The sequence below is a fragment of the Sciurus carolinensis genome, chromosome 2, assembly GCF_902686445.1.
Source record: "Sciurus carolinensis chromosome 2, mSciCar1.2, whole genome shotgun sequence".
Taxonomy (NCBI): Eukaryota; Metazoa; Chordata; class Mammalia; order Rodentia; family Sciuridae; genus Sciurus; species Sciurus carolinensis.
In genome coordinates this window covers 151,615,536-151,639,265 of record NC_062214.1, presented here as the reverse complement: position 1 = coordinate 151,639,265, position 23,730 = coordinate 151,615,536, and the positions used below count along the sequence as shown (strand labels likewise).

The following is a 23,730-nucleotide window of genomic DNA, read 5'->3' as shown; positions in this document are numbered from 1 at the left end:
TAACCAAAAGAAAAAGAAGACCCAAATGAATAAAATTAGAAATGAAAAAGGGGAAATCACAACAGACATCACAGAAATCCCAGGATCATTAGGGACTATTTTGAAAACTTATACTCCAATAAATTGGTAAACCTAGAAGAAATGGACACATTTCTAGACACATACTACCTGCCAAAATTGAATCAAAAGGACATAGAAAGCCTAAATAGATTAATAACTAACAATAAGAAAGATGTCATAATAAAATACCATCCAACAAAGGGTTCAAAGGCCCTGGACCAGATTGATTCTCAACTGAATTCTACCAGACCTTTAATGTCAATGCTCCTCAAGTTATTCCATGAAATATAAAGGAATGGAACACTTCCAAATTCATTCTGTGAAGCCAGAATCACACTCATATCAAAACCACCTAAGGACACATCAAGGAAAGAAAACTGCAGACCATTACCCCCTGATAAACTTTGATTCAAAAATTCTTAATAAAAATTACAAATCATGTTCAGCAACGTATTAAGAAGATTTTATATCATGACCAAGTTGGTTTTATCCCAAAGATGCAAGATGGTTTAACATATGCAAATCAATAAATTTGATGTATCACAAAAATAGAATTAAGGACAAAAATTTCTTAGTCATCTCAATAGATGCAGAGAAAACCTTTAACTAAATTCAGCACCCATTCATGATAAAAACACTGAAGAAATTAGGATAGAAGAAACTTACCTTGATATCCCAAAGCCTATTTACAAAAAAAAAAGGTCAACATCAGAGTCAATGGGAAAAAAAACAAAGTATTACTTTCAGAATCTCAGCAGCTCAGGAGGCTGAGGCAGGAGGATCGCAAGTTCAAAGCCAGCCTCAGCAAAAGTGAGGTGCTAAGCAACTCAGTGAGACACTGTCTCTAAATGAAATACAAAATAGGGCTGGGGATGTGGCTCCTGAGTTCAAACCCTGGTACCACCACCCCCCACCCCCACAAAAAAAAAAAAAAAAAAAAAGCATACTGAGATTTCATCTTACACCAGTCTGAATGGCAGTCATCAAGAATACAAACAATAATAAATGCTGGAGAGAATGAGAATAAAAAAGGAACACTTTTACACTATTGGTGAGACTGTAAATTAGTACAAGCACTATGGAAATCACTATGGAGGTTCCTCAGAAGACTAGGAATGGAATTACCATATGACACAGCTATACCACTCCTCAGTATTTATCCTAAAGAATTAAAGTCAGCATTCTATGATGATACATGCATACCATGTTTATAGCTGCACAATTCACAAGAGCCAAACTTTGGAAGCAGCCTAGATGTCAATCAATAAAGAAAATGTGGTTCATGTCCATAATGGAATTTTAGTCAATCATAAAGGAAAATGAAATTATGTCATTTGTAAGAGCATGGATGAAACTTGGGAACATTCTGTTAAGCAAAATAAGCCAAACTCAGAAGGTCAAGATTTGTATGTTCACAGATATGGAAGTTAGAGAAGATAAAGAAAAAGAATAATGATGAGGAAATCTCATAAAAATCCAAGGGAGGTCAGTAGAATATAAAAAAGGGACTAGGGGGAGGTAGAAAGGGAGGGAAAGGGGAAATACAAGGAAATGACATTGGCCAAATTATGTTGCTATATTGTATGCATGTACAAATATGTAACAGCAAATCCCACCATTATATAAAACTATAGTGTATCAATAAAAATGTGGGAAAATAAATTTAGGAATAGTTTCTTTATCATGACATATTATGAAAAGAGTAAAAAAGCAAAACAAAATACTAAAATACAGTTGCAATACAAATAATTTTCTAATGACTCATATCTAGCATCTATGAAGAACTTCTACAACTAAATAGAACTCCACTGAAAAATCAGCAAAGACATGAACAAGTACTTCATAAGAAATGATATCCAAATGGCTAATAAACATTTTAAATGCCCAACCTCATTAATTATCAGAGAAATGAAAATTAAAACAACAATGATATATTAATGTGGGGATAAAAATGTGATTTAAATTGAATTCTCATAGAACTAAGTACTGGGAGAATAAGGTGGTAAAGTGATTTAGAACACTGCTTGGTACTGTAACTATTAAAACTGAATGCATGCATACCATATGCCTAAGGTACATTCCAGTGACATTTTATAGAACATGGGTTCAAGAATACTCACAACTGCAATATTAATTGCGCCTCACTGAAAGCGACCCAAATGTCCATGAATAATGGAATAGATCAATAAATCATGGTATGTCCCTGAAATGGAATACTATATAGCAACAAGAATGACCAAACTATAGCTCTACATGTCATCAATGACTCCCACAAATACAATACATTCTATATGATTCTACTTATATAATATTCAAAAACAGGCAAATTATATTCCTTATAGATGTACACACAAGTAGTAATACTATAAAGAAGTACTTGAATATGACTACCATAAAGTTCATGTAAGGATTATATCTAAGGACTAAGGATCACATAAGATGGGGCTTACTGGATTGGGAATAAGAGAAGATGTCTGAGGGACAATGACGCTAATTTCTTGACTTAGGTGGTACTTACCTCAGTGTTAATTTATAATGACTCATTAAATCATGTATTTTCCCTATTTTGCCAAATATCAAAATTAACTAAATTTTTTAAAAGACAAATTAGGCAAAAATACTGAATCTTTTCATGATGAACTTTGTTACAAATCTACAATTTAATGAGTTTATCAGCAATTACTGAGAGTAATATAATAGATGTCCAACTAATGGTTATATTAAAACAAACATTCAATTGTCTAGAACCAGTTGATAATGTTTCATTTATTAAATCTTAAATTACTCAACATTCATACTTTAGATTATAAAGCAGATGCTTGTGTTCAGTCCAAATTTAAATAGTAAGGGTATTTTTGAGATTATGTGATTTTGTGTCCCAGGAAGTAGTGAGAGTTATCTTTCCCTGAAAATAGTTAACAAATTCCAGAAAATTCTATGATAGTCTACTATACAAAAGATTCCAAAGTAGACAGTTATATTAAAATATCCCTAGGGGCTGGGGAGATAGCTCAGTCGGTAGAGTGCTTGCCTTGCAAGCACAAAGCCCTGGGTTCGATCCCCAGCACCGCAAAAAAAAAAAAAAAAAAAAAAAAAATATATATATATATATATATATCCCTATAATGACTTAGAGCCTCAAACAACAGAATTGGGGTCATATATGCCCCCCAAAACCCAGCCTCCCCTACTCTCTCATCTGCTAACATTTCTATAGCAATAGGCATGGAATAACTTATAAAATTAGGATAAAATAAAAATTAGAGTAATATACACAACAGATTTTAAAATGACATCTTGCAGTCCAATTCTTAATACTTTATTTTCTTGAGAAGACTGTTTTCTCTATCTGTAATACTGTGTAAAAGCATTTGGCAGTTTTCTTGAATTATCTAGAAACTTTCTTATGATAAAATCATGAGGGCCCCGCCCCGCAGGCTGGAGGACCCAGTCAAAGTAGAGAGGGTAGCCCTGCCCGCCGTGGGCCCTGTGGTATGGAGATAGCGTCTGTCTGGAAACTGGGCAGCGTCTTTTTCTGAGGCAGGGTGCCGACTGAGGCCCCCAGCAATGTCGGTGGCCTTTGTACCTGACTGGATGAGGGGCAAGGCGGAAGTTAATCAAGAGACTATCCAGCAGCTGCTGGAGGAGAATGACCAGCTGATCCGCTGTATTGTGGAGTATCAGAACAAGGGTCGAGCCAACGAGTGTGTCCAGTACCAGCATGTGTTACATAGAAATCTCATTTATTTAGCTACCATCACAGATGCCAGCCCATCCAGTAGTTCAAAAGCAATGGAATGATCTTTCAGTTGTAAGGAGTAATTGGATGTAATCCATTTCCTATAAAATGGAGACAGGATCTTTACCAGCTCAACTGCTTAAAACATGAAACCTCTGTGGTTCTTTGAAAAAATGTGAAAATGTGAAGAAAGCTACTATCTTAACTATATTCTCAATGTAAATATTTATTAATAATTAATCAGATCACCAAGAACTAGACCCCAGGTGTTCTCTTTCCTAAAAGGGAGAGTGTTTGGATAACGAAGACATCATAGGCATCTTCAAGACTACTGTTTAGTTTCAGCCTGAGGAGGAAACTGAATAGGTATTAGAGGATCTGCAGGAATTGCTGAGACTTCTGACTGAGCCTTTACCAAGTGGATACAGTATCTGTGTGCTCCTATCCAGTTTGTAAATGTGTTCCCCTTGACTGCTCTTCTCAAGTTACTTTGAAATAAAGCTTGCTTTTCCACAAAAGAACAATATGAAGATATAGATGTTTCCATGTAACAAGTGTTATATTTGGTTCCCTCAAAAACTGTAAGGACTTGTATGTAACAATAATACTATTATCATTGCAACAAAATTCATAGTGATTCTTTAGTATTATCAAATATCATCTGATAATAAATGATGTGCAATTTTCTTCGGAAAAAAAAAATCATGAAAGAGGGCTGGGGTTGTGGCTCAGTGGTAGAGCACTTACCTAGCATGTATGAGACCCTGTATTCAATCCTCAGCACCACATAAAAATAAAATAAAGATATTGTGTCCACCTACAACTAAAATATATATATATAAATCATGAAAGGTATATGGCCAACATTTATAGGGCTAAAAATGATGTATGAAAGCTTATTTTTAATTTAAAAAGGAATAATATAACAGAGAAGCTATCTATTAAAATTGTACAAGATGACAAGTAAAGTTAATGAAAGGAGAAAAAGGCTTTCACTCTTAAGTCACTCAATTTGTTAGAAGAAAATAAATAAACTACCAAAACCAAAAGCCACTGCATCCCCTTTAATAGTAACTGGCTAATAAACTATCTCAGGTTAGAATAACTTAGAAACATGAAAAACTAAGTAAGAAAAGAAAGATAGTTAATAAACATATGTGTGTAGAAATAGCCTATGCTTTGATACCTTGTAAATCTGAATCAGAGACTTACCTTTAACAAGGGATAGTTGATACTTGCAACCCATATGTTGGTAAATGGAGATTCCAAGACAATGGCATCAACTGGGCATCCTTGAAAATAATAAAATAAAAAAGACATTAGTAATTCTCCTATTCAAACACCACCTTCCCTAGATAAGGGATATCTTGCACATGAACTATCTACTTCAAAAATCATTTGCAAAGTTTATTAATAAAGCAATTTCCTGGACCCCACACCATACTCAAGAGTCAAATGTTGGGAGTAAGGGCCAAGAATGTTCATTTTTAACGAAGTTTCTCCACCATTTCTATTATGGACATAATAGTTAAAACCAGTATCTTCTATGAATACAAGATTTCCAGGACTTGGGCAATTTAAGAAAGCAAGGTACTACAGGGAGACAGAGTATTCTGAAGTCTGTTGTTTAAAATGTGCCAGAGACAGATTAGGTTGTTTGGAGCAATCTCCTTTATGAAAACAATTAGAAAATCTATGTGGGAAGAAAGTTTGAATATGCTCTGTACATGTGTATGTGTATGTGCATATTTATGTTTGAAGGCATATAAGGATTACTTACTGATCAGTGAGAATTTTCAGAGCCAATACCACTGAAAAAAGCCCAGAGAGTTTGAGCTGCATTTCCCCTCAAATCAGCTGAACCTCTGAAAGCACCGGTGATGGCTGATATAACTAAACAGAACTTTCAGTATTCTCCAGAACCAAAAGGGGAAAATGAGAGTTCAGGATCTGACAAAAGGGAAGATCCAAGAACATTTCTCAGTCTTTTGGTCGTTATCTCAAAGAACTACACCCTAGGAGAGGAATAATAATGTACTAGAAATAAACCAGCTCTCATTAAGGCTGAAGCCCAGCTTCAAATCAGTTCAATCTCCAACTGTATTAAGATAATCTATTTGTACCACAACTGCATTCAGAAGAAAGGTAAATTATTTCCAGAAGAAGTCTTAAATCATCTCTATGAGTCTCCATAAATAATTACTAGCACTTAATCAAAAATAACTAGACAAAAATAAAGAAAAAGGGGTTGGGGATGTAGCTCAGTGGTAGAATGCTTGCCTAGAATGCATGAGGCCCTAGGTTTAATCTCCAGCACTACAAAAGCAAAAATTGGCAAAAGAAAAAGTTTAAAGCAGATAATTGGATTTTGGAATTTTGAAACTCTATAGCATTCAGATAGTTAATATTTTTATTTATCCAACATTTCTATATATATTCTAATTTTTTATCTTAAAAAATATTACCTGGCCCTATTCATAAAGATTCTAATTTGTGAAACCTCCTAGGATCCAGGAAACCTACATTTTTTCACAAATACACTCAATAGATTCTCATACGAGCTGTTCTCATATCACTTTGAGACCAGGTATGGGGGTGTATACCTATAATCCCAGCAACTTGGGAGGTTCAGGCAGGAGAAACACAAGTTTGAGGCCAGTCTCAGCAACTTAGCAAGACCCTAAGCAACTTAGCAAGACCCTGTCTCAAAATAAAAAATGAAAAGGGCTGGGCATGTGCCTGAGTGGTAAAGCACTCTAGGTTCAATCCCTGGTACCAAGTAAATAAATAAATCACTTTGAGAAACATTGACATAGCTATTTTATAAGAAGGACTGCAGAAACCAAGTCCTGCCTATCATTTCATAATGTTATTTTCCTCTCCTGAAATTTTAATTAACAGCACTTCACAAAGAGAATTCATCTGAAGGTATTTTTAATTCTTTCCTTAGTGTTTATTTTAAACTTGATAACCCCCCCAAAAGTAACCATTATTTTATATTAAATGGAGAGAAGAAAGTTTGTTATACTGTCAGATACTGTCAAAAAGGGATGCCATTGGCATCTCTGTGTTCAAAGGGGACACAACAGTCTCTTGATTGTTTTTATTTTCCCACCGAAGCCAAGAAATTATACCACTGAAGCATTTCACATTACCTTTCTCTTCTAAAACTTTTGCAGCATTTGTTGCAACTCTGTAAAACAATAAATATTAGTACATATGTGAAGCGATGCCTTAATAGTCAAATCAACAATACAAAATGCAAAACATCCAGAATGAGTATTTGATGAAAGCTCTGAGCTCTCTAGTTAGAGACACAAACTTGCACAGGATTTCAAGAGGTTCCACAGGCCCTAAATTTAAAAGTCTTTTCTTTAAAACTCTCCAGGAAAGTCTAGAATGAACTTCAGTGTCATAGATCCATGGAGCCGACAGGACTCTCTCTTGTTTTACATACAGGCAAACTGAGATAAGCAAGGTCTCTAGCCACTTCTGGAGTATGAGAGAAATCAAAGAAGAGTTCCTGACTCCCAGAGCTCAGTGCCCCTTCCACTGTTCTTGGCTGACTTTGATGTGATATAAAGCCCCAAGTATCCACCAAATTACACATCATCAGTTTTCACTCACCCTGTACCCAGAGAGTGGCCCCAAAGACACACAGGAGTGGCACCACATCTTGCCTTGGTCCACTCATAGACACAAATAGCATCCGCAGTCAGTCCCTCCTCTGTGGGCTTCCCGGTAGAGTCCCCAAATCCTGGCAGCAAAAAAAGGCAAACACAGTATCACTACCTCCAAAATGTGGCGTTATCAAAAAGCCTCCTGCTTATTTGAAAATCTTTGAACATGTTCTCAACACATACCTCTGTAGTCAACAGACAAAACATGAAAGCCACCGTCACTCAGCACCTAGGTAACAAAGAACTGTCATCACTTGAAACTGAAGATGTGAACAGGAAAGGCTCCTCAACATGTCCATGTCCCTAGTCGTGATGATTTGATAGATGGGGGAAATTTGTATTTTTGAAATCTAGTGTATGTCTTCAAACTTGAGGAGCTCGGTCTCAGTGGGAAACATGGAAAGCAGCCTGGCAGGTCAGACCACCTGGGACACACCCTGACTCTTGTCACCTACCAGCTGAGTGACCTTGGCCAAGTTACTTAACATTTAAGTATAAAAACATTATTCTGAGAAGTAAAAAAACATTACTTTTAGGGTTATTGGAGAATTACATGGATGATGTACTAAAATACCTGATTGCATGTTGGTTTTTTAAAGCGCTCTCTTGAGAAATAAGAACTCTCAAGCACTGGGAAGATATTTATTTTAAATATGATCAGCTAAAGAGTTAAGTTCAATCAAAATTAGAGATCACTGGAACACATGAAACCACTGCCAAGTCCCTGATAAAGAAGGAAAGAATGTGGAAACATAATTTTACGTGAAGTGAAACACAATGACAAAGAGAAGAGACATAAAAAGGATAAATTATTAATGTGCAGACACTTTTAAAAACTTATTTAACCCTCATGATGGTATATAAATAATATATTATTCTCATTTTATAGATTTTTATTAACTGGGAACCAGGTGCCATGGCACACACCTATAATCCCAGTGGTTCAGGAGGCTGAGGGAGGAGGATTCCAAGTTCAAAGCCAATCTCAGCAATTTAGCAAGTCTCTAAGCCACTTGTCAAGGCTCTCTCTCAAAAAAATAAATAAATAAAATTAAAAAGCTGGGAATGTGATACAGTTGTTAAGTGGGCTCAATCCCCATACCAAAACAAACAAACAAAACAAAACCCAACAACTGAGCACTGGAGAGTTTCAGTAATTTGTTCAGTCACTCAGTTTTTAGAGACAGATCCAAGACTCACACGTGGGCCTGCCTATGTTCAAAGACTATGCTTCCCCTATTTCAGCACAGATGTGAGCAGCTAAATTTCACTGAGGAAATTTTAAATACAAATTAAACTAATAATTAGAAATTAAATGGAAATTTAAATATTAATTCAAATTGCATTCCCTCAAAAAAAAAAAAAAAAAGCTAATACACATGGCAGCTAAGCATCCAGAGAAAAGGGAATAATCATGTGTTACTTTGGCACATGTGTTGAAGGACCATTTGACAGTACAACTCAAGGACAACAAGAGTAGCAAATCCTACTCTTAAGAATTTATCTCTAGGAAAATATACCAAAGAAGAAGGAAAAAGGACTGGGGATATAGTACCTGCCTAACATGTGCAAAGCTTTGGCTTTGATCCCCAGTCCCATGAAAGAAAAAAAAAAAAAAAAAAAAAAAAAAAAAACTACATGCTGAAAGTTTTCTGTAGCAATACTATTTAAAATGAATTCAGAAGAACAAATCCAAAAGTAGTGGAGGAATAAAGTAAACAAATGTTTGTAAATAAAAAGGAAGCTTTAAATCAGTTAATCATGATGACTAAAAGCATGGAAGAATGTTTACAAAACTGTATTAAAAGAACACAACATAAAATTATATATAGATATAATCATAGTGACGAAAACTTTATATAAAGAGAAAAATAAAGATGGAGAAATACAAATAAATGTGAATAGATGAATTAGGTGATTAAAGGAAGCAAGCAAGGAAGAATTTAATAAAGATTTATTTTCTGAAAAAAGCACCTATCCAAAGCAGGAAAGGAAAGGCTCTGGAAGCCTGGTACTACTGGGTGATGGTGATGGCAGTACTTGATACCCAGAAGGTGCCCAGGGGAAAAATCCTGCCATACCAGCCTCCCCCACCCATCCTAACCACCACAGGAACTAGCCACCTTCTTTTCACACCTACATCTCTTCTTTCTGGGAACACTGAAGTCATGCAATTCAACTTTGAGTGGGAGAGGGGGAAAAAAAACACACACACACACACATTCTCATGATCATCTGCTTCACCACATCCCAAGTATAGACAGCAAAGAACCAATGTGGGGTAGAAAGCAAACCCACAAATGAACAGACATCCTCCTGCCCAGACGAAACTCTCCCAGCACAATCCCTCAGCAAGGGTTACCTCTGAGATGCAGGGCTGTGGGTGGAGGTGTGGACAGGAAAGGAGCTTCCTGACTGCACAGGGAGGGAGGGTGAAGAAGTGCTGGAGGTACTGAGGCTGGCAGGATTATAGGCCTAGATTACAGGACAGATTATAGGCCAGTTTATAGACTGGAAAGAACTGAGGAAGGAGCCAGTGTGTGGGAGGAGAAGCCAAGCCTCGGGGTCAATAATGGAATAGCCCAGTCACCTGCAACAGAGATTACCTAACTGGAATGTGGCGAAGGATCAACAGGCGGCTCACCCGACCAGTTCTGAGGTAGATATGGCTAAGTGGAGAGCCAGCCATGTTCCTCGCACTTAGAAATGCAGGGACTGTTCAACAAACTGGACTGAGGAATGAGAAGAGCACAGAGTGGCCACCAGGCTACAAAACTTTATGTAGGACTAAAGCCAGGATTTGATGGACTTTTAGAAGAAGACATTCTGAATTTTTATTCTATACCACTAAAGAGATAACTTCTTGTAAAAGGAGAGGCAATTTTCCACTTAATATACTCTCTCAACCTATCCCCCAACCCTGGGGGCAGGGGGCAAAAGCTAAGTGTCTTCAACCTTTTTTTTTTTTTTTTTTTTTTGAAATGAAGGGAATCAGTACATGAAAGTGTGTGCTGTCGCAGACACCACAACCCACCCTTAGGACCTCTCAGGAGATAACCAGGCTAAAGACCTGAGGAGACGTTATGACTCAGAACAGAATCAACGGGGATTTCTAAAACTGAAGCTTTAAGGCCTCTTCAGGGCCTGGGGATGTAGCTTAGTGGTAGAGCTCTGGCCTAGGATAAACGAGGCCCTGAGTTCAATCCCCAGCACCACCCAGGAAGGAAGGAAGAAAGAAACTTCTGTGAGGCCTCTTTCGACATACCTTTACCAGCTTAAGTCTGTGAGGGGCTGCCCTGTAGAGGGGGTTAGGGGAAAAAAAAAAAGAATTAGGAATTATGATGACAAGTTCAAGAAAAATCACTCCAGTGCTGTTGGCATCTAATTTCATGTCATTCTTTTTTAGATTAGAGAAATAAACAACTGGGAGCAAGAGAACTGCTTCTTGGTAGCAGAGCCAGCTCTGATGTGTCAAGGCGAGTGATCAATGGCCCTGTTTTTGGACATTTCTCTACACGAGTGTTGGATGCCCAGTGCTCTCTGAGGTGAGCATCTGATGAAGTATTGATAATTCATATCCTTTCACTTCTTCACAGCTAAACTTATCTCTAGGAGTATTTTTAGAAGCTAAAGGGAAGTGAGTTCTAGAAAGTGACTTTTCAGAACAAGGGGCATGGGCTGGGGAGATAGCTCAGTCGGTAGAGTGCTTGCCTTGCAAGTACAAGGCCCTGGGTTCAATCCCCAGCACCACAAAAAAAAAAAAAAAAAAAAAAAAAAAAAAAAAAACAGAACAAGGGGCGATGGAGTCAAGTTGCAGTAAATTACAATTTGCCTGTATCCCATCCTCTCTGTCATTAAGTGCAAGATGAGGTAAAGGAGTGAAGCTCACTGCCCTACAAGGACAAAAGATGTTTTTTTTCCATAAAATGACTATATTGATTATTCTCACATTAACAAAAATGAGTCAAAAGGCAGAGAATTCCTACAAAACCATTTGCTGACAAGAAGCTAAGACTCCAGGAAGATGTGGTGAACCTTAGAACCAGTGACTCTAGGATAACCGAGGACAATTTCAGATTTACACAGCCACATGGCAATATGGTCCCAGTAATCCTTCAAATAAGTACGCCACAGCATCCTGCCCAAGTTTACACCACACTAAACAGTGTCGAAGACTGCCGAATTCCACAGGAAACCTCAACAAATGTGATTCTGAAATGGACACATCAAGAAAGCCCCTTGAGGAAAGGCAAGTCATGAGAAAAAGACATCACCTGACAGAAAAAGAGAGCAAGAAAAAAGACATAGGCACGCTAGCCAAGAGGCAGATTCCAGGGCTTGTCACTTAGTTGGAAGTTCCCTCCAGAGATGAAGGGAGACCAGTGGGCTCCAAGCCTCAGCACCCCTCCCTGGGGCCAAGGAGGTGCAGTCATGGCTCATATCCATCATCTAATGTAATGAGACAGGCCCAGGGACAGCTCTGACAGCACATCAAAGGACAGCCAGTCTTCTGGGAGACATTCTTCCTTACAAGCAAGGTAGGGACCAGAGAGTGAGGTGAGGCATGAATATTCCAGACTAGAATGAGTCAGATGGTCCCCGACTCCTGTGGTCAGAATTCCAAGTGATTTATCTTAGAATTCATACTTTTAATTAGCAGGATTAATGCTAAATAAAGGACTTTCCACTGTAGTCTTCTGAAAAGTCCATTGATGTGGAGAGGAATCTTCCTTTCCCCCATAAAGCATGCCTGTCCCCTTTCCAGTCATCCATGGGTTTGTCAACCTAAGTAACTATCAGAGATTCTCTAAAGAGTATTTGGAGAATATTCAGGAATAGCAGAGCACTGTCGTGAGCCTATGTATGCCACAGTAAACTATGAACGTATTCAAAAAGAATGAGGCAAGGGGAAGTTCATATATGCAAAATCAGGAGGATTATATAAGATATTTTGAAATGATAAGCATCAGCTACAAGGATTAATAACAAGGATAGCACCAGTCAGAGATTGAACAGATAGTTGCTGGGCAGATGGCCTTGCACAAGTACTTTTGTGTAAACTTGGAGCGGCCTTTGTACTAGACTGTGGTTCTGGCAGAGTGACCTGCGAATAATTCTTATTATCAGGTTATTAGCCATATATGCAGGCAATTCCCTTCTTCGCAACCTTCTGGCTTTATTTATTTATTTTGTTGACAAAAGTGACTCCATTTTTATTCTGACAACAGATTTAATCCATCATTTCGGATATTCTTAAGGAATAAAAGAACCATTGCCTTCTCTGAAATCAACATCCAGATTTTAGAAGAATTATTCTTTTCTCCCTCCCAGTTAAGGACCCACATTATTCTTCACACAAAATAATTTTCTAGAGAGAAGTCTTTTGCCAGAACACCCTCAGATTTCAAAAAGGAAAAAAAAAAATTGTGAAGACAAGTTAACAGAGTTTGAAAACTGAACCCTGCCTTCACTCTCTCCCACAAGGACACTGAAATGCTCTTAATCTCTTTAAAAAAAAAAAAAAATCCAAGCAGAGGCACTGACCTGTGTTCTGCACTGCCATGAAGATAAACAATAATTGGGTTCCCATCATGAAGGGCCGCTTCATACCAGCAACGGTTCTTCCCCTTGGCATCTTCCCCCCGACAGCTGGGGACTGTGTGCCTGAAGAGGAAGGAGGTTTTCACAAACATGTACAAAGGCAGGAATTCTCTTTGCCAAAGTCTGAGGGCCTTATGGGGCACCTGTGTGTGTATGTGTTTATATTATTTATACATTCATGCATTATATTTATATTCCATTCTAAAATATTTTTTAAATTTTTACCTGAGTAATACATGCACCAATTAAAATAAAAATATAATATCACAAAACATCTGTACTGACCCACCACCTTATAAACAAAGGTGACCCTTTTTAACCATTTACTGTTTAACTTCTCCTGACTCTTGTACTCCTTAAGCTTCTAAGACTCCAGTTCTTAGGTGCAGTCCATTGAAATGACCAAAACAATTGGAAACAAGTAAAACATAATAGATATTTGCAATCGGCCATTAGTTTGGTTGAAAAGAAAAGTTGGAGAGAATTTAAAGAAAAATCAATTTATGCAGATAAGAAAACTTTAACATGAAGTTCAGTTAGTTTATCAATGAAATCAAGTTATCTTATGATTTTAATACCTGCAAGCTCCTGTTCCTTCATCTTGCTAAACCAATGAAAGAACCCTGAAAATGCAAATGCTGTCACATGTCATGTCACAGGGGACTTGCAGAACAGGCCAAAAAATGACAAAACTTCCATTCTCTTGATTATTAAGGGACAGGTACCACTGCCTGCTGAGTGAGCTGGTCATAATGAGGACAACCATCTCATCAAACTGAGGACCAGAAGGAAAAAAGCAAAGAACCAAAAGATTTCCAAATTCCAACACTGTTAGCTGACCTGTTCCCTGCACATTAAGAAACCAAGTGCAACCATATTGGTTCCCAAACATTCTATGATTAGAGGTTTAAACTCAGGGAGATGAAATATAAAACAGAGTACTGAAAACTTAGCAGCCAAGAATAAGTAGTAGAACCAAACAAGAAAAGACAGAGATTAGCATAACAGGAAAAAACAATAGAATGCTCATGACTTCATCTGACAAATATTTATTGCATGCTCTTCATGTACCAAGAATGAGGCTTAATTGATCACAGACCACCACCAAAGTCTTCTCTGCAAGCTGTGGTCTGGTAAGGAAAACAGACATCAACCAAATAATAGTACAAACATCTACTTAATTAGAACAAGAAGAAAATGTCTTAGTGGACAAGACAAGCACAAGCACAAAAGGCCACCAAAGCACATAACTAAAATGGGGGCTAAGGAAAAGTTTTATTTCAAATTACCAGTTCATGCAAAACCCAGAAAAGATGAGTAGACAGTTAGCTGTGCAGAAAAAGGAATGCAGGAAGCCCAGAGAGAATGAAGTGGTGGGATGGAAAATATCCTCAGGACTGTGGCTTCGTGTGCGCCACAGGGCGAGTGTGTCTAGAGCAGAAGGCATAACAAGGGTGGTGGGGAGCAAGAAGAGGTGGCAGGGCACAGGAACCAAGGGCAGCATCTGACTTCACACTCAGAAGCAAAATTCCTGAGAAGCAGAATCAAGCAGGTCAGATTTCACTGTAAGGGGAAGGTGTTATGGAACAATTTCCAAGGAGAACCAACCTCCACACAGACAGGTAAGGCAGCATTGTTCTCCTTTGCCCTTCTAACAGGAAAACCCTGTCCATCAAGCGACTCTGTGTCCAATCCATGCACTCACCAGATTCCCAGCATCACTCGGGGTTCAACCCTGATATAGAAGTTCACCGTATGAGGAATCTTAGACTCCGGTTTCTTCAGATCCACAAGAAATGGAGCTTTGTCTGGAAAATAGAAATCATTATCAACCACCAGAATCAAATTCCATGTCTTTTAATGATAACCAAAATAAAACCAGGGATTAGTCTTTGTAGGCGAATAGGTTTCTAAGTTACAAGCCACTAAATGCCTTGCAAAGAGTTTTATCAACTAGCACTAGCCAGCAGAGTAACTGCAAAAACAAACACACACACACACAAAAAAACAAAACCTAAAGCTAGATTAAGAGAGTTTATTCAATCCTTATCTTTGGCTCAAACTGAAAACAGAGGAGACTGTTACTCTGATAAATTAAGAGGGCCCAGAAGAAAACCATGAGTATTCTGCCACTGAAGTGAAACCTAGTCATTATCCATAAGGCAAGAAATGGTTGAGGTATACCAGAAGGCTATTACCCTAACTAACACAGCACCCAGTGGTCTCTCTCTACCTCCTCTCCCAGTCTCCTCCTCCTCCTTCTACTCAAGGGATGCTTATAAGAGAAAAGGGAAAATCAGAATTCCATGAGCAGTTAGGTATCCTTGTCAACAGCTAATTTGAGAACTGAGCTCCTAAATTAAAACTCCAATCACAAGGCCCAGTCACAAATCACACAAGTATATTTCCCTATTTCCAACAACTTAAAGGAATCATGCTAGCCTCCAAAGTCAATACTAAATAGGTTTCAAACTTTTTAAATCTAGCCACAAATTTATAATTTACCCGTCCTTGTCAATGTGTTATAAGGCAATGTGTTAAGGGCAGTGAGTTTTTATTTGGGGAAAATTCATGGGAAGTATATACTTACAAAAATTAAAAAAAATCAGCATGTCCATCAGAGGAGGAAAAATGTGTTCTTTTAATGGTTTACTCGTAAAGCTGTTATACAGAGCAGCAATTTTTCCTCTGAGTGTTGAACAGGAGTGTGGAAAAGATCTACAAGACAGTAGGAAACACACAAAAGTTTTTCAAAATCAGCCCCTTTTGATTTTTTTTTTCTCTTAAAGTTCAAATCAAATTTCAAAGACTAACACTAGGCATGCCAGGTAACTTGGCATTTAAGCAAAATCTTTTACACATAACTACACACACTTGTCTAAAGTTGGGCACTGAAGAGGAACCCAGTGAGGAAAGCAAGAACTCTGCCCAGTCCCTGAAAAGACCAGGGTATGGCAGGGAAAGAGGGCAAGAGATGATGAGTGCACCAGGGTCAGACTTGTCTTCCTAGCGTTGCCCCATAGAGGGCCAAAAGTGGACCCTGAAGTCATCAGTAAACAAGATGCAGACAGCTTAATAGTTTCCATGTTTAAAATCACATCACAACTCAGCACTACAGGTATTAGCTGTTTTTGCTACTATCTAAAGCAGTGAGTGACATCATTAGATCTTCTCTCTTCTGACTGAGTCTTAGGAGGAAAAAAACCCCAATGAGAGTAGACCCCCACTTCTGAGTGACATTCCTGGAGGAGGGGCACCTGTGAGAAGCAGGGGCAGGGGTATCCTGGAAGGGAGTGGGATGGACCATGGTCATCTTGCTCATTCTACTGCCCTCTATGACACAAACCACCAAAGAGGGAATCATCAACCTACAAGTAGTGATTTGTCCATGGGGAACACTAATGCCACCTCTGTCTTGAATCACATCTCTCCAGAAGGTCAAGAGGGTCTCCTATCTTTGACAGATAAGGAATAGGAGATTAATATTATCTGCTTCCAGCTTTTGTCCACATCATCTATTCAATAAATCCTTTCCCTTTTGTAATCGATCAATATTGAAACTGCCCAATGTAGTCGAATTGTGAGGTTGGAGAGATAGAAAGCATTTTGTTCACCTGTCCTGATTTTTCTGCTACCCCAGAGGCAGTTCAGAAAACAAGGAGTCTAAAAAGTTAAAAATCCTTCCCAAGATTGCAGGCCAATGAATGAGCCACACATCCCCAAGTCTGCCTTACCCCTGTGATAACTACAGCAAGTTGTCACTGTCCTGCTGAGTTCAACTTGCCCTTCAGGTAGGCAAAGAGAACCCCAGGAACAAGGCCAGCCTCTGGCATAGTTCTGCTCTTAGAGAATCTTGTTTTACGATACCCTTCTCCCCTTTTGTACCCTTGCCCTTTCTTGAGGTCCCTACTTCCTCCCACCTTCTTTCCTCCTTACTGTTTCTGTGTTCTCAGGAGCCCTCTGATGACAAAATCAAAGACAAAGAAAGACCCCCTAAAATATTAATCCTCCCTCAAGTATTGATGATTTAAAAATCAGAGCACTTATGTATGTTTGGAAGAGGCAAGAAGGGAGAAGACAATGAATCCCTGGTGGATTTCCAGCAATTCTGAAAGATATGTGGGTTAAGGTAATAGATGGCTCTTCAAAAACACTCACATGGGAAATGACCTACTCATAAAATCAGCAAGAAACAAATGAAGATGATTGTTTCATAATACTGTAAAATAACCCCATGAAGGCAGCAGGCAGAAGAGGACATTGTTGTTCTGATTTTAGAGATAAGAAATCAAAACTTAAAGAAACCACTTTGAGCCACAGATCAAGGCAGCACAGGCACAAGGGAACACAGGTCAGCAGAGTTGTTGTGCCTGCTCCCTGTTTGGGCACAACAGTTTGGGCTGCCTCCTGCTTGCTCTTGCCAGATTTCCTGCACTCACTGCTACCCTGCCTGTTAGTCTCCTGCTAAGTTATCTTTTGAAGGTAGGCAGGGTAGTCTCCTGCTAAGTTATCTTTTGAAGGTCTGCTTGGGAAGCAGAAGCAGTGGAGGGAAATGTGTTTCTTTTTTAAAGGAATAATTCATACAAGACCCTTCTCTCAAATAGCTCAAGGCACTTCTGTGAGAAGCGCTGCGGGAAAAGAACAGAGTGACCAGATCCCTCAGAGCATCAATAATGCAAAGGTGCTTCTTTTAAGTAGGGGGTTGTCAATTTGACTTCCCCTAGATCAGTGGGGGATCAAAAGTCACCAGTGGCTAATAGACCTTATTTGAGCAGAGGATGCAGTTTCAGCTCAATCCCTGCTACCGGCCAGCCACATCAAACAACCTTGGTGCCTTGGTGTTCTTTGCCCTTTGATCAGCGGTGGCTATAACTGTGCAGCATCCCACAGAGACCACAGAACCTAACTGGGTGATTCTGACTGGTGAAACCTGGTGGAACCTGAACTGATAACATTCTTGCTCAGAGATGTCTACAAACCAGCTTTTGAGAGCCCAAACCCAACCACATTTGGTCAGGCAGCTATTTCAAATACGAAGACACTTTGCACATCCTTCCTACATGCCGATTCATGCAGCCAACACGTGTGGATCACTGAGTACCAAGATACATCATCCCAGCCAAATCCCACCCCCATACCTTCACACCCACTCAAGTGTATCATCTTTGTGGAAGCCTCCCAAGACAGATCTTCCCACGGTGACCTTCCCTCTCTTTCCATCCCTCCCGCAAATTAAAATGGGGCCTCAGCTTAACCCTGTCTTGTTCCCTGACAGTTTCCTCATTATTAGACCATCTTCTCCACTCTGTGTCAGGCATAAAGCACATGGTATGTGATTCTTTTACATCCCACTCTGGAGCACAGAGCCAAGCTCAATAAATATCTGCTGACCCACAGATTGAAGGCAGAAAGAAGGGTGTATTTCTTTAATGAGCAATGATTTTGGATAGTTTTTGGAGGGAAAGGGAGAGCTTCATTCCTTTTTTTTTTTTTCTTTTTGTTCATTATTTTTTAAATTTTTTTATTTGTTCTAATTAGTTGTACATGACATTAGAATGCATTTATACATTTTTGAACAACAACTGAAAAGGGATCAATGAGAGCTCTAAAAGAGCAGGGATTTTTTTTTAACCTGTTTCATTTATTCCTTGAACCCAGTATGTAGGCAAGTGCATGATAAATAGTAGATAACCAATACTGTGAGAAGAATGATTCAGTTTATCTGCCTATTTAAGGAGTTTTCTATGCTCTCTAGAAATGTGATGACTTGGGTGACACTGGCAAATAAGGAGGAAAATAGCCCTTTGGCCCATGCCAGCTTCTTTACTGGGAACATTTTCCATTTTTTTTTTTCCCAGTTTAAAGAAAATCATTTGCAATGGAGACTTACTGTCAAGGACCCACCCACCTTAAGCAGCAATTATGTCAGATGAAATTTTTGAAAAATAAATAGACTACCACTGAAAATATCATATGATTAAGTGTTCTCCTGGAGCTTCATAACACATGACAATAGACCCAGCTGTATAAGCTGGACCAGGCACACAGCAAGTCCTCCAGGAATATTTGGCTCCAAGAAACAAAAAGGATTCCAGGTGCCAGAAACAGGTCTATGCCTCAGCCTTAGCATGTCTTATGTTAGATCAATAATCTGTTTGGATAAAGAAACACACTGATACTTTATCCTTTCAGGGAGCATCACTTGAGAGTTATTTTTTAATTAATTAGTACGGCAAGTAGCAGGGTCCCCAACTCCCCACCTCCCACCCCATTATCAACAAAAAGTAGATTGTTCTCTAAGCGAGTGAACTGCAGCTTTGAAACTCTACCTAATCAATGCTCTATTAGCATGAACTATTAGCATGAATTAAATAATCAGTCATTAAGTGTATAGAAAATGGGCACGGGAGAGGTGGTCAATGCCAGCTTTCCTAGAATAACCATATGGGGTTGGGCAGGGAGTCCAATGAATGTGAAATTTGAAAAGTGCACAGAATATCCTGAAGGTGTCCTACTAAGGTATGGGTTCTGCACCATTAGACCAGTTGGAGCCACTCTCTGCTAACGGTCCTAAGCTACGGAAGGAAGAGAAAAGATCCCCAGTGGTCACCATTGAATTCCAAAGTGAAGTCTCCTGTCTGAATGCAATTCTGGAATATTTTGTCATCGGCTCAAGTTAAAAAGGAATAAAAAGAAGAAATATAAACAAAAATGCCAATATCTTCCCACATCAACAAAACAACAGGAAATATACAAGTCTCCTACGTCCACGTCTCCAACCAATACCAGGTTTCTGTTCAAACAAGATTGACATATATTACTAATGAATTCCAGTAACTGAAGATTATTGTTCAATCCATGGGAGGAAGAACGTTAAAAAAAAAAAAAAGAAGAAGAAAGAAAGAAAGAAGAAAAGAAAAAGAAATCCCTCTGATATACAGACATTTCCAGATTTAAACAATATGAGAACTTGGCGTGGGCAACAATACTTTGTGATTGCAATGTACTACATAGCTTTAGCGTTGTGGAGGTGTGTTCTTTAAATGTACACTTGATCATTCACATTCGGGAGCTAGGCAGCAACTTTCTGACCTAAGAAGACCAGCTTAGATTACCGCACACAGTATATTATTATTGCCACTGTTATTAGTAATATCAAAATCCATCTTGTGTGTTAGTAAAATAGTCAGATAAAAGAGATTTTGGTATAGGAATCTGAACCTCTATTTCAAATCTCAATTTCGAAGCCCCAAAAAGTTTTAAGTTCTGGAAAAGTCAATTCTGTGAGATCAATGGCCCAGATAGGGGTCCAGACTCAGCATTAGACCATGCCAAAGAGCCCCGGGAACTCACAGCCCCCTGGAGCCATAGTGCCTGACCTGGGGTCTGCGGAGGGCGCTAGGGCAGGGCTCCTAAGGGTGTAAGAGTGTAAGGGTCAGAGGCTCGGTCGCCCTTGCCCGACCTCTGTCCTGCCATCCGGGCTTCTGCGTCGCTAGCCGGGAGTACTCACTGCAGATTCCTCAGGACCATGTCCCACCAGGTGGCCACGCAGTCGCAGGCGCGGGGCCCGGGAGCCGCATCGGCCTCACAGTCTCGAGAGTCCATCCAGTGCTGTGCCCTGTCCCCAGTCGCTACCACCGCCAGTGCTGGGGGAACTGCCACCTGGAGTCGCCGCCCACGTCCGCCACACCCCTGCGGCGCCCACGCCCGCCCTTCTCCCAGGCGCCTGGCGGCGGGCTGGGAATCGCGGAGGCGCGGGGCGCTCTGCAGCCAGGTACCGCGAGATGCGCCCCACCCACCTCAGGAGCCAGCGGCCGCCCAAGGGTGGGCTTCTGCCTGGGACGGTCTGCTCGCGGCTTCCCCCTTGCATACACAGATGAACAATAGAAACAAACGTATCCTAAGTGTAGGGCAACCTTTCATTTTTATTCGATTCCCATTATACATCCGTGTGCACGCAGGAGCAAGAAGCCTGTATGAAGTAGTATCATTTCTCATGGTAGAACCAAAACAAAAATTTAATAGGCACTGAATTAATAGATCTTCATATCATTACTGTGGCAAGAATTTCTTTAACATCCTTTGGTTGTGTAATGGTTAATCTATCCATCGTGTTATGAACTACAGTAACTCCAGGTATCCAAAGGTAAAATCTTTTTGACGTTTTGTTTATTTAGCAGCATGTAACAGAACTCCATTTTTGTTCACGCCTTGCGATGGTTGGTACCTGGTACAGACTTACATTGCACAGTTGTCTCCTAGGAGCAGGGATTGGGTCTACCAGACCTGCTCCAGGGAAGCCACAGGGCACTAGTGTGGGGATAAGGGGGAAGAAAAGGGTTACAATGTGATGCCAGCCAACACCAAGGCTTCCTCTTGAATGAAGATGCATCCTTGGTGCAGCATCGCCAGAGGTGAAATGTGGTGCCTGTTCTGTTTAGGCAGAGGTCAGAGCAGGAGACTGCTAGCCCCCAGAAAGTCATGGAGACCCATTTGCTTGGGGATAATAGGACAGTATGGAGGAAAAGACACACTTTGCAAGAAAGAGTTCTGATGATTAGACCATTTCAGAACTTGCCAGGCAAAAGGAGATTTTGTTCACTGCCTCTTAAAATCATCCTGGGAATGTTCATTTTTCTGATTCACATCAAGACAGAAGAAGAATCAGACCAAGAAGAACCAATGTGATCTCAGTCTGACTGATGAGGCAGCTGCAGGTGAGTTTGCACAGGGCTACACCCTGCATGATGAGAAAGGTTCAAGGAGATGTCTGATTCCACCCCAGGAGTTGGTCATAAAGATGGTCTGGAATCTCACAGAACTTTTTCAGGGAAGCTCTGGATGAGACTCTAGGCCTTCCTTGCCTTGTGAAAATGGAGGAACCAGAGATGGCTAGTAGAGGAGGGAGGAGAGAACAGCAGCCCAGATAGTGCCAGATTCTATTTCCATCAGTTCAGGTTGAGAGAATAGAGACCTGCCTACTAATTGAGGCCACAAAGTTGTGAACCTAAGCCCAATTTCTAGGGAAATGGGAGGAAGTTGAAAATCACTTCTTCCCATGTTTTGTAAGATCATGTAAATTAAGATTTGGGAAGAGGCTTTCCCACCATAGGTAGCCCCTTTTTGAGTGGAAAAGGGGAAATCAGAGAGGGTTTCCAATATGATTGGGCAGAATCTAAGAAAACAAAAGTCCATTCATTTATTCAGCACCTATGGACTAAATGTCTTTTAGATGCCAGGTACCACATTGGGCTCTCTAGGGAAGCACACCAGAATGTCACCTGTAGAGACACTTATCTTAGAATGAAGCATGAGCCTAGTGTGATACCACAACTCTGTAATCCCAGTAACTCAGAAGGCTGGGGCAGGAAGATCACAAATTCAAGGCCGGCTTCAGCAACTTAGGGAGACTCTCGGCAACTTGGTGAGACTCTGTCTCAAAAAAGAGGAAGGACTGGGGATGTAGCTCAGTGGTAAAACACTCCTAGGTTCAGTCTCCAGTGCCAAAAAAAAAACCATGAGAGCAAGAATTGAAAAAGTGCCCTAAGTAAATCTGATCAGGGAATGCCAGGAATTGGAGATAGAAAGAGGGAGTTGATTACAATAGAGTATGCGAGAACATTTTAGAGTAATGGAAATTGTCTGTCTCAGGCTTTGCAGTGGTTACGTGACTGTAAATGCTCACTGAAATTCATAAAACTTGAAACTTTTCAAGGGTGAAATTGACTGAATATAAATTATATATCAACAATCCTGACTTTGTTTTAGTGATACTGGGGATCAAATGCTAGTGATTGAACCCAGGGCCTCACACATGCTAGGTGAACATTCTACCACTGAACTATACTTCCAGCCCAAACCTGACATTTAGAAACATACAGATAAACATACAGAAAAACATACAGATAAACATAAGAAACATACAGATAAACCAGGTATAGTGGTGCATGCCTGTATTCCCAGTGACTTGTGAGGCTGAGGCAGGAGGATCCCAAGTTCAAAGCCAGCCTCACTCAGCGACTTAGGCCCTAAGCAACTTAGTGAGACCCTTGTTTCAAAATTAAAAATAAAAAGGGCTGGGGATGTAACTCAGTGGTTAAAAGTCCATGGGTTCAATCCCTGAAAGAAAGAAAGAAAGAAAGAAAGAAAGAAAGAAAGAAAGAAAGAAAGAAGAAAAGGAAGAGATGTGCAGATAAACTACATAAATGAACAACATATCCTATGCTACACTATGTAAATGTTAAAACAAAGTCACTGGTACAAGTATATCAGAACCAATAGTTTAGATGTTATTTGCACTCGTAGAAAAAGAAATCTCAATTGGAAACAGGTTAATTTTGCCACCTAAAATTATTCTGGAGTCAAAGAAATGGGGGATAAGAATGATGGTTCTCTTAACTGCAACACAGCTGTGAAGGTAAATAAACAGCTGGTGGCAAAGCATTTGGACTGAAGAACCAGAAAATGACAAATTGTAGATTTTCTGTTATCTGAGAATAATAATAGAAAATTTCTATCTATCCCTCCTGCATTTTCTTTGTCTTTAAATTCAGTTTTACTGGTACACAATTCACCTATCAAAAAAAAAATTACCCTTTTTGAGCACAAAATTCAATAGTTTTACTATATTCAGATCTGTTCATCCATGAC

The 23,730-nt window shown here is 39.6% G+C and overlaps 2 protein-coding genes across 3 annotated transcripts in view; one reads left to right on the top strand and one right to left on the bottom strand.

The window, feature by feature from the left end:
- The window catches only part of Abhd12b (abhydrolase domain containing 12B), a 32,119-nt gene extending 11,398 nt beyond the window's left edge, over positions 1-20,721 (bottom strand). Inside the window, exons 1-9 of one of the 2 annotated variants that reach the window (XM_047539578.1) lie at positions 20,591-20,721; positions 15,671-15,798; positions 14,786-14,888; positions 13,024-13,143; positions 10,745-10,775; positions 7,663-7,708; positions 7,427-7,556; positions 6,955-6,992; positions 5,012-5,091 (exon numbers count right to left, since the gene is read on the bottom strand). In XM_047539578.1, the coding sequence (XP_047395534.1) occupies positions 5,012-5,091; positions 6,955-6,992; positions 7,427-7,556; positions 7,663-7,708; positions 10,745-10,775; positions 13,024-13,143; positions 14,786-14,888; positions 15,671-15,798; positions 20,591-20,685 (771 nt within the window). In that variant the 5' untranslated portion in view covers positions 20,686-20,721. The remainder of the gene's footprint in view (positions 1-5,011; positions 5,092-6,954; positions 6,993-7,426; positions 7,557-7,662; positions 7,709-10,744; positions 10,776-13,023; positions 13,144-14,785; positions 14,889-15,670; positions 15,799-20,590) is intronic. The other variant, XM_047539579.1, reaches the window with a different exon arrangement.
- Positions 3,613-4,040, top strand: LOC124976722 (SS18-like protein 2). The gene has a single exon (XM_047539580.1). The coding sequence runs from the start codon at positions 3,628-3,630 to the stop codon at positions 3,859-3,861; it is 234 nt and encodes a 77-aa protein (XP_047395536.1). The 5' UTR covers positions 3,613-3,627; the 3' UTR covers positions 3,862-4,040.
- Positions 20,722-23,730: the final 3,009 nt, after the last annotated feature.

Coding starts and splice junctions, on each gene's coding strand:
- LOC124976722 (XM_047539580.1), top strand. CDS start 3,628: ATGTCGGTGGCCTTTGTACCTGACTGGATGAGGGGCAAGGCGGAAGTT.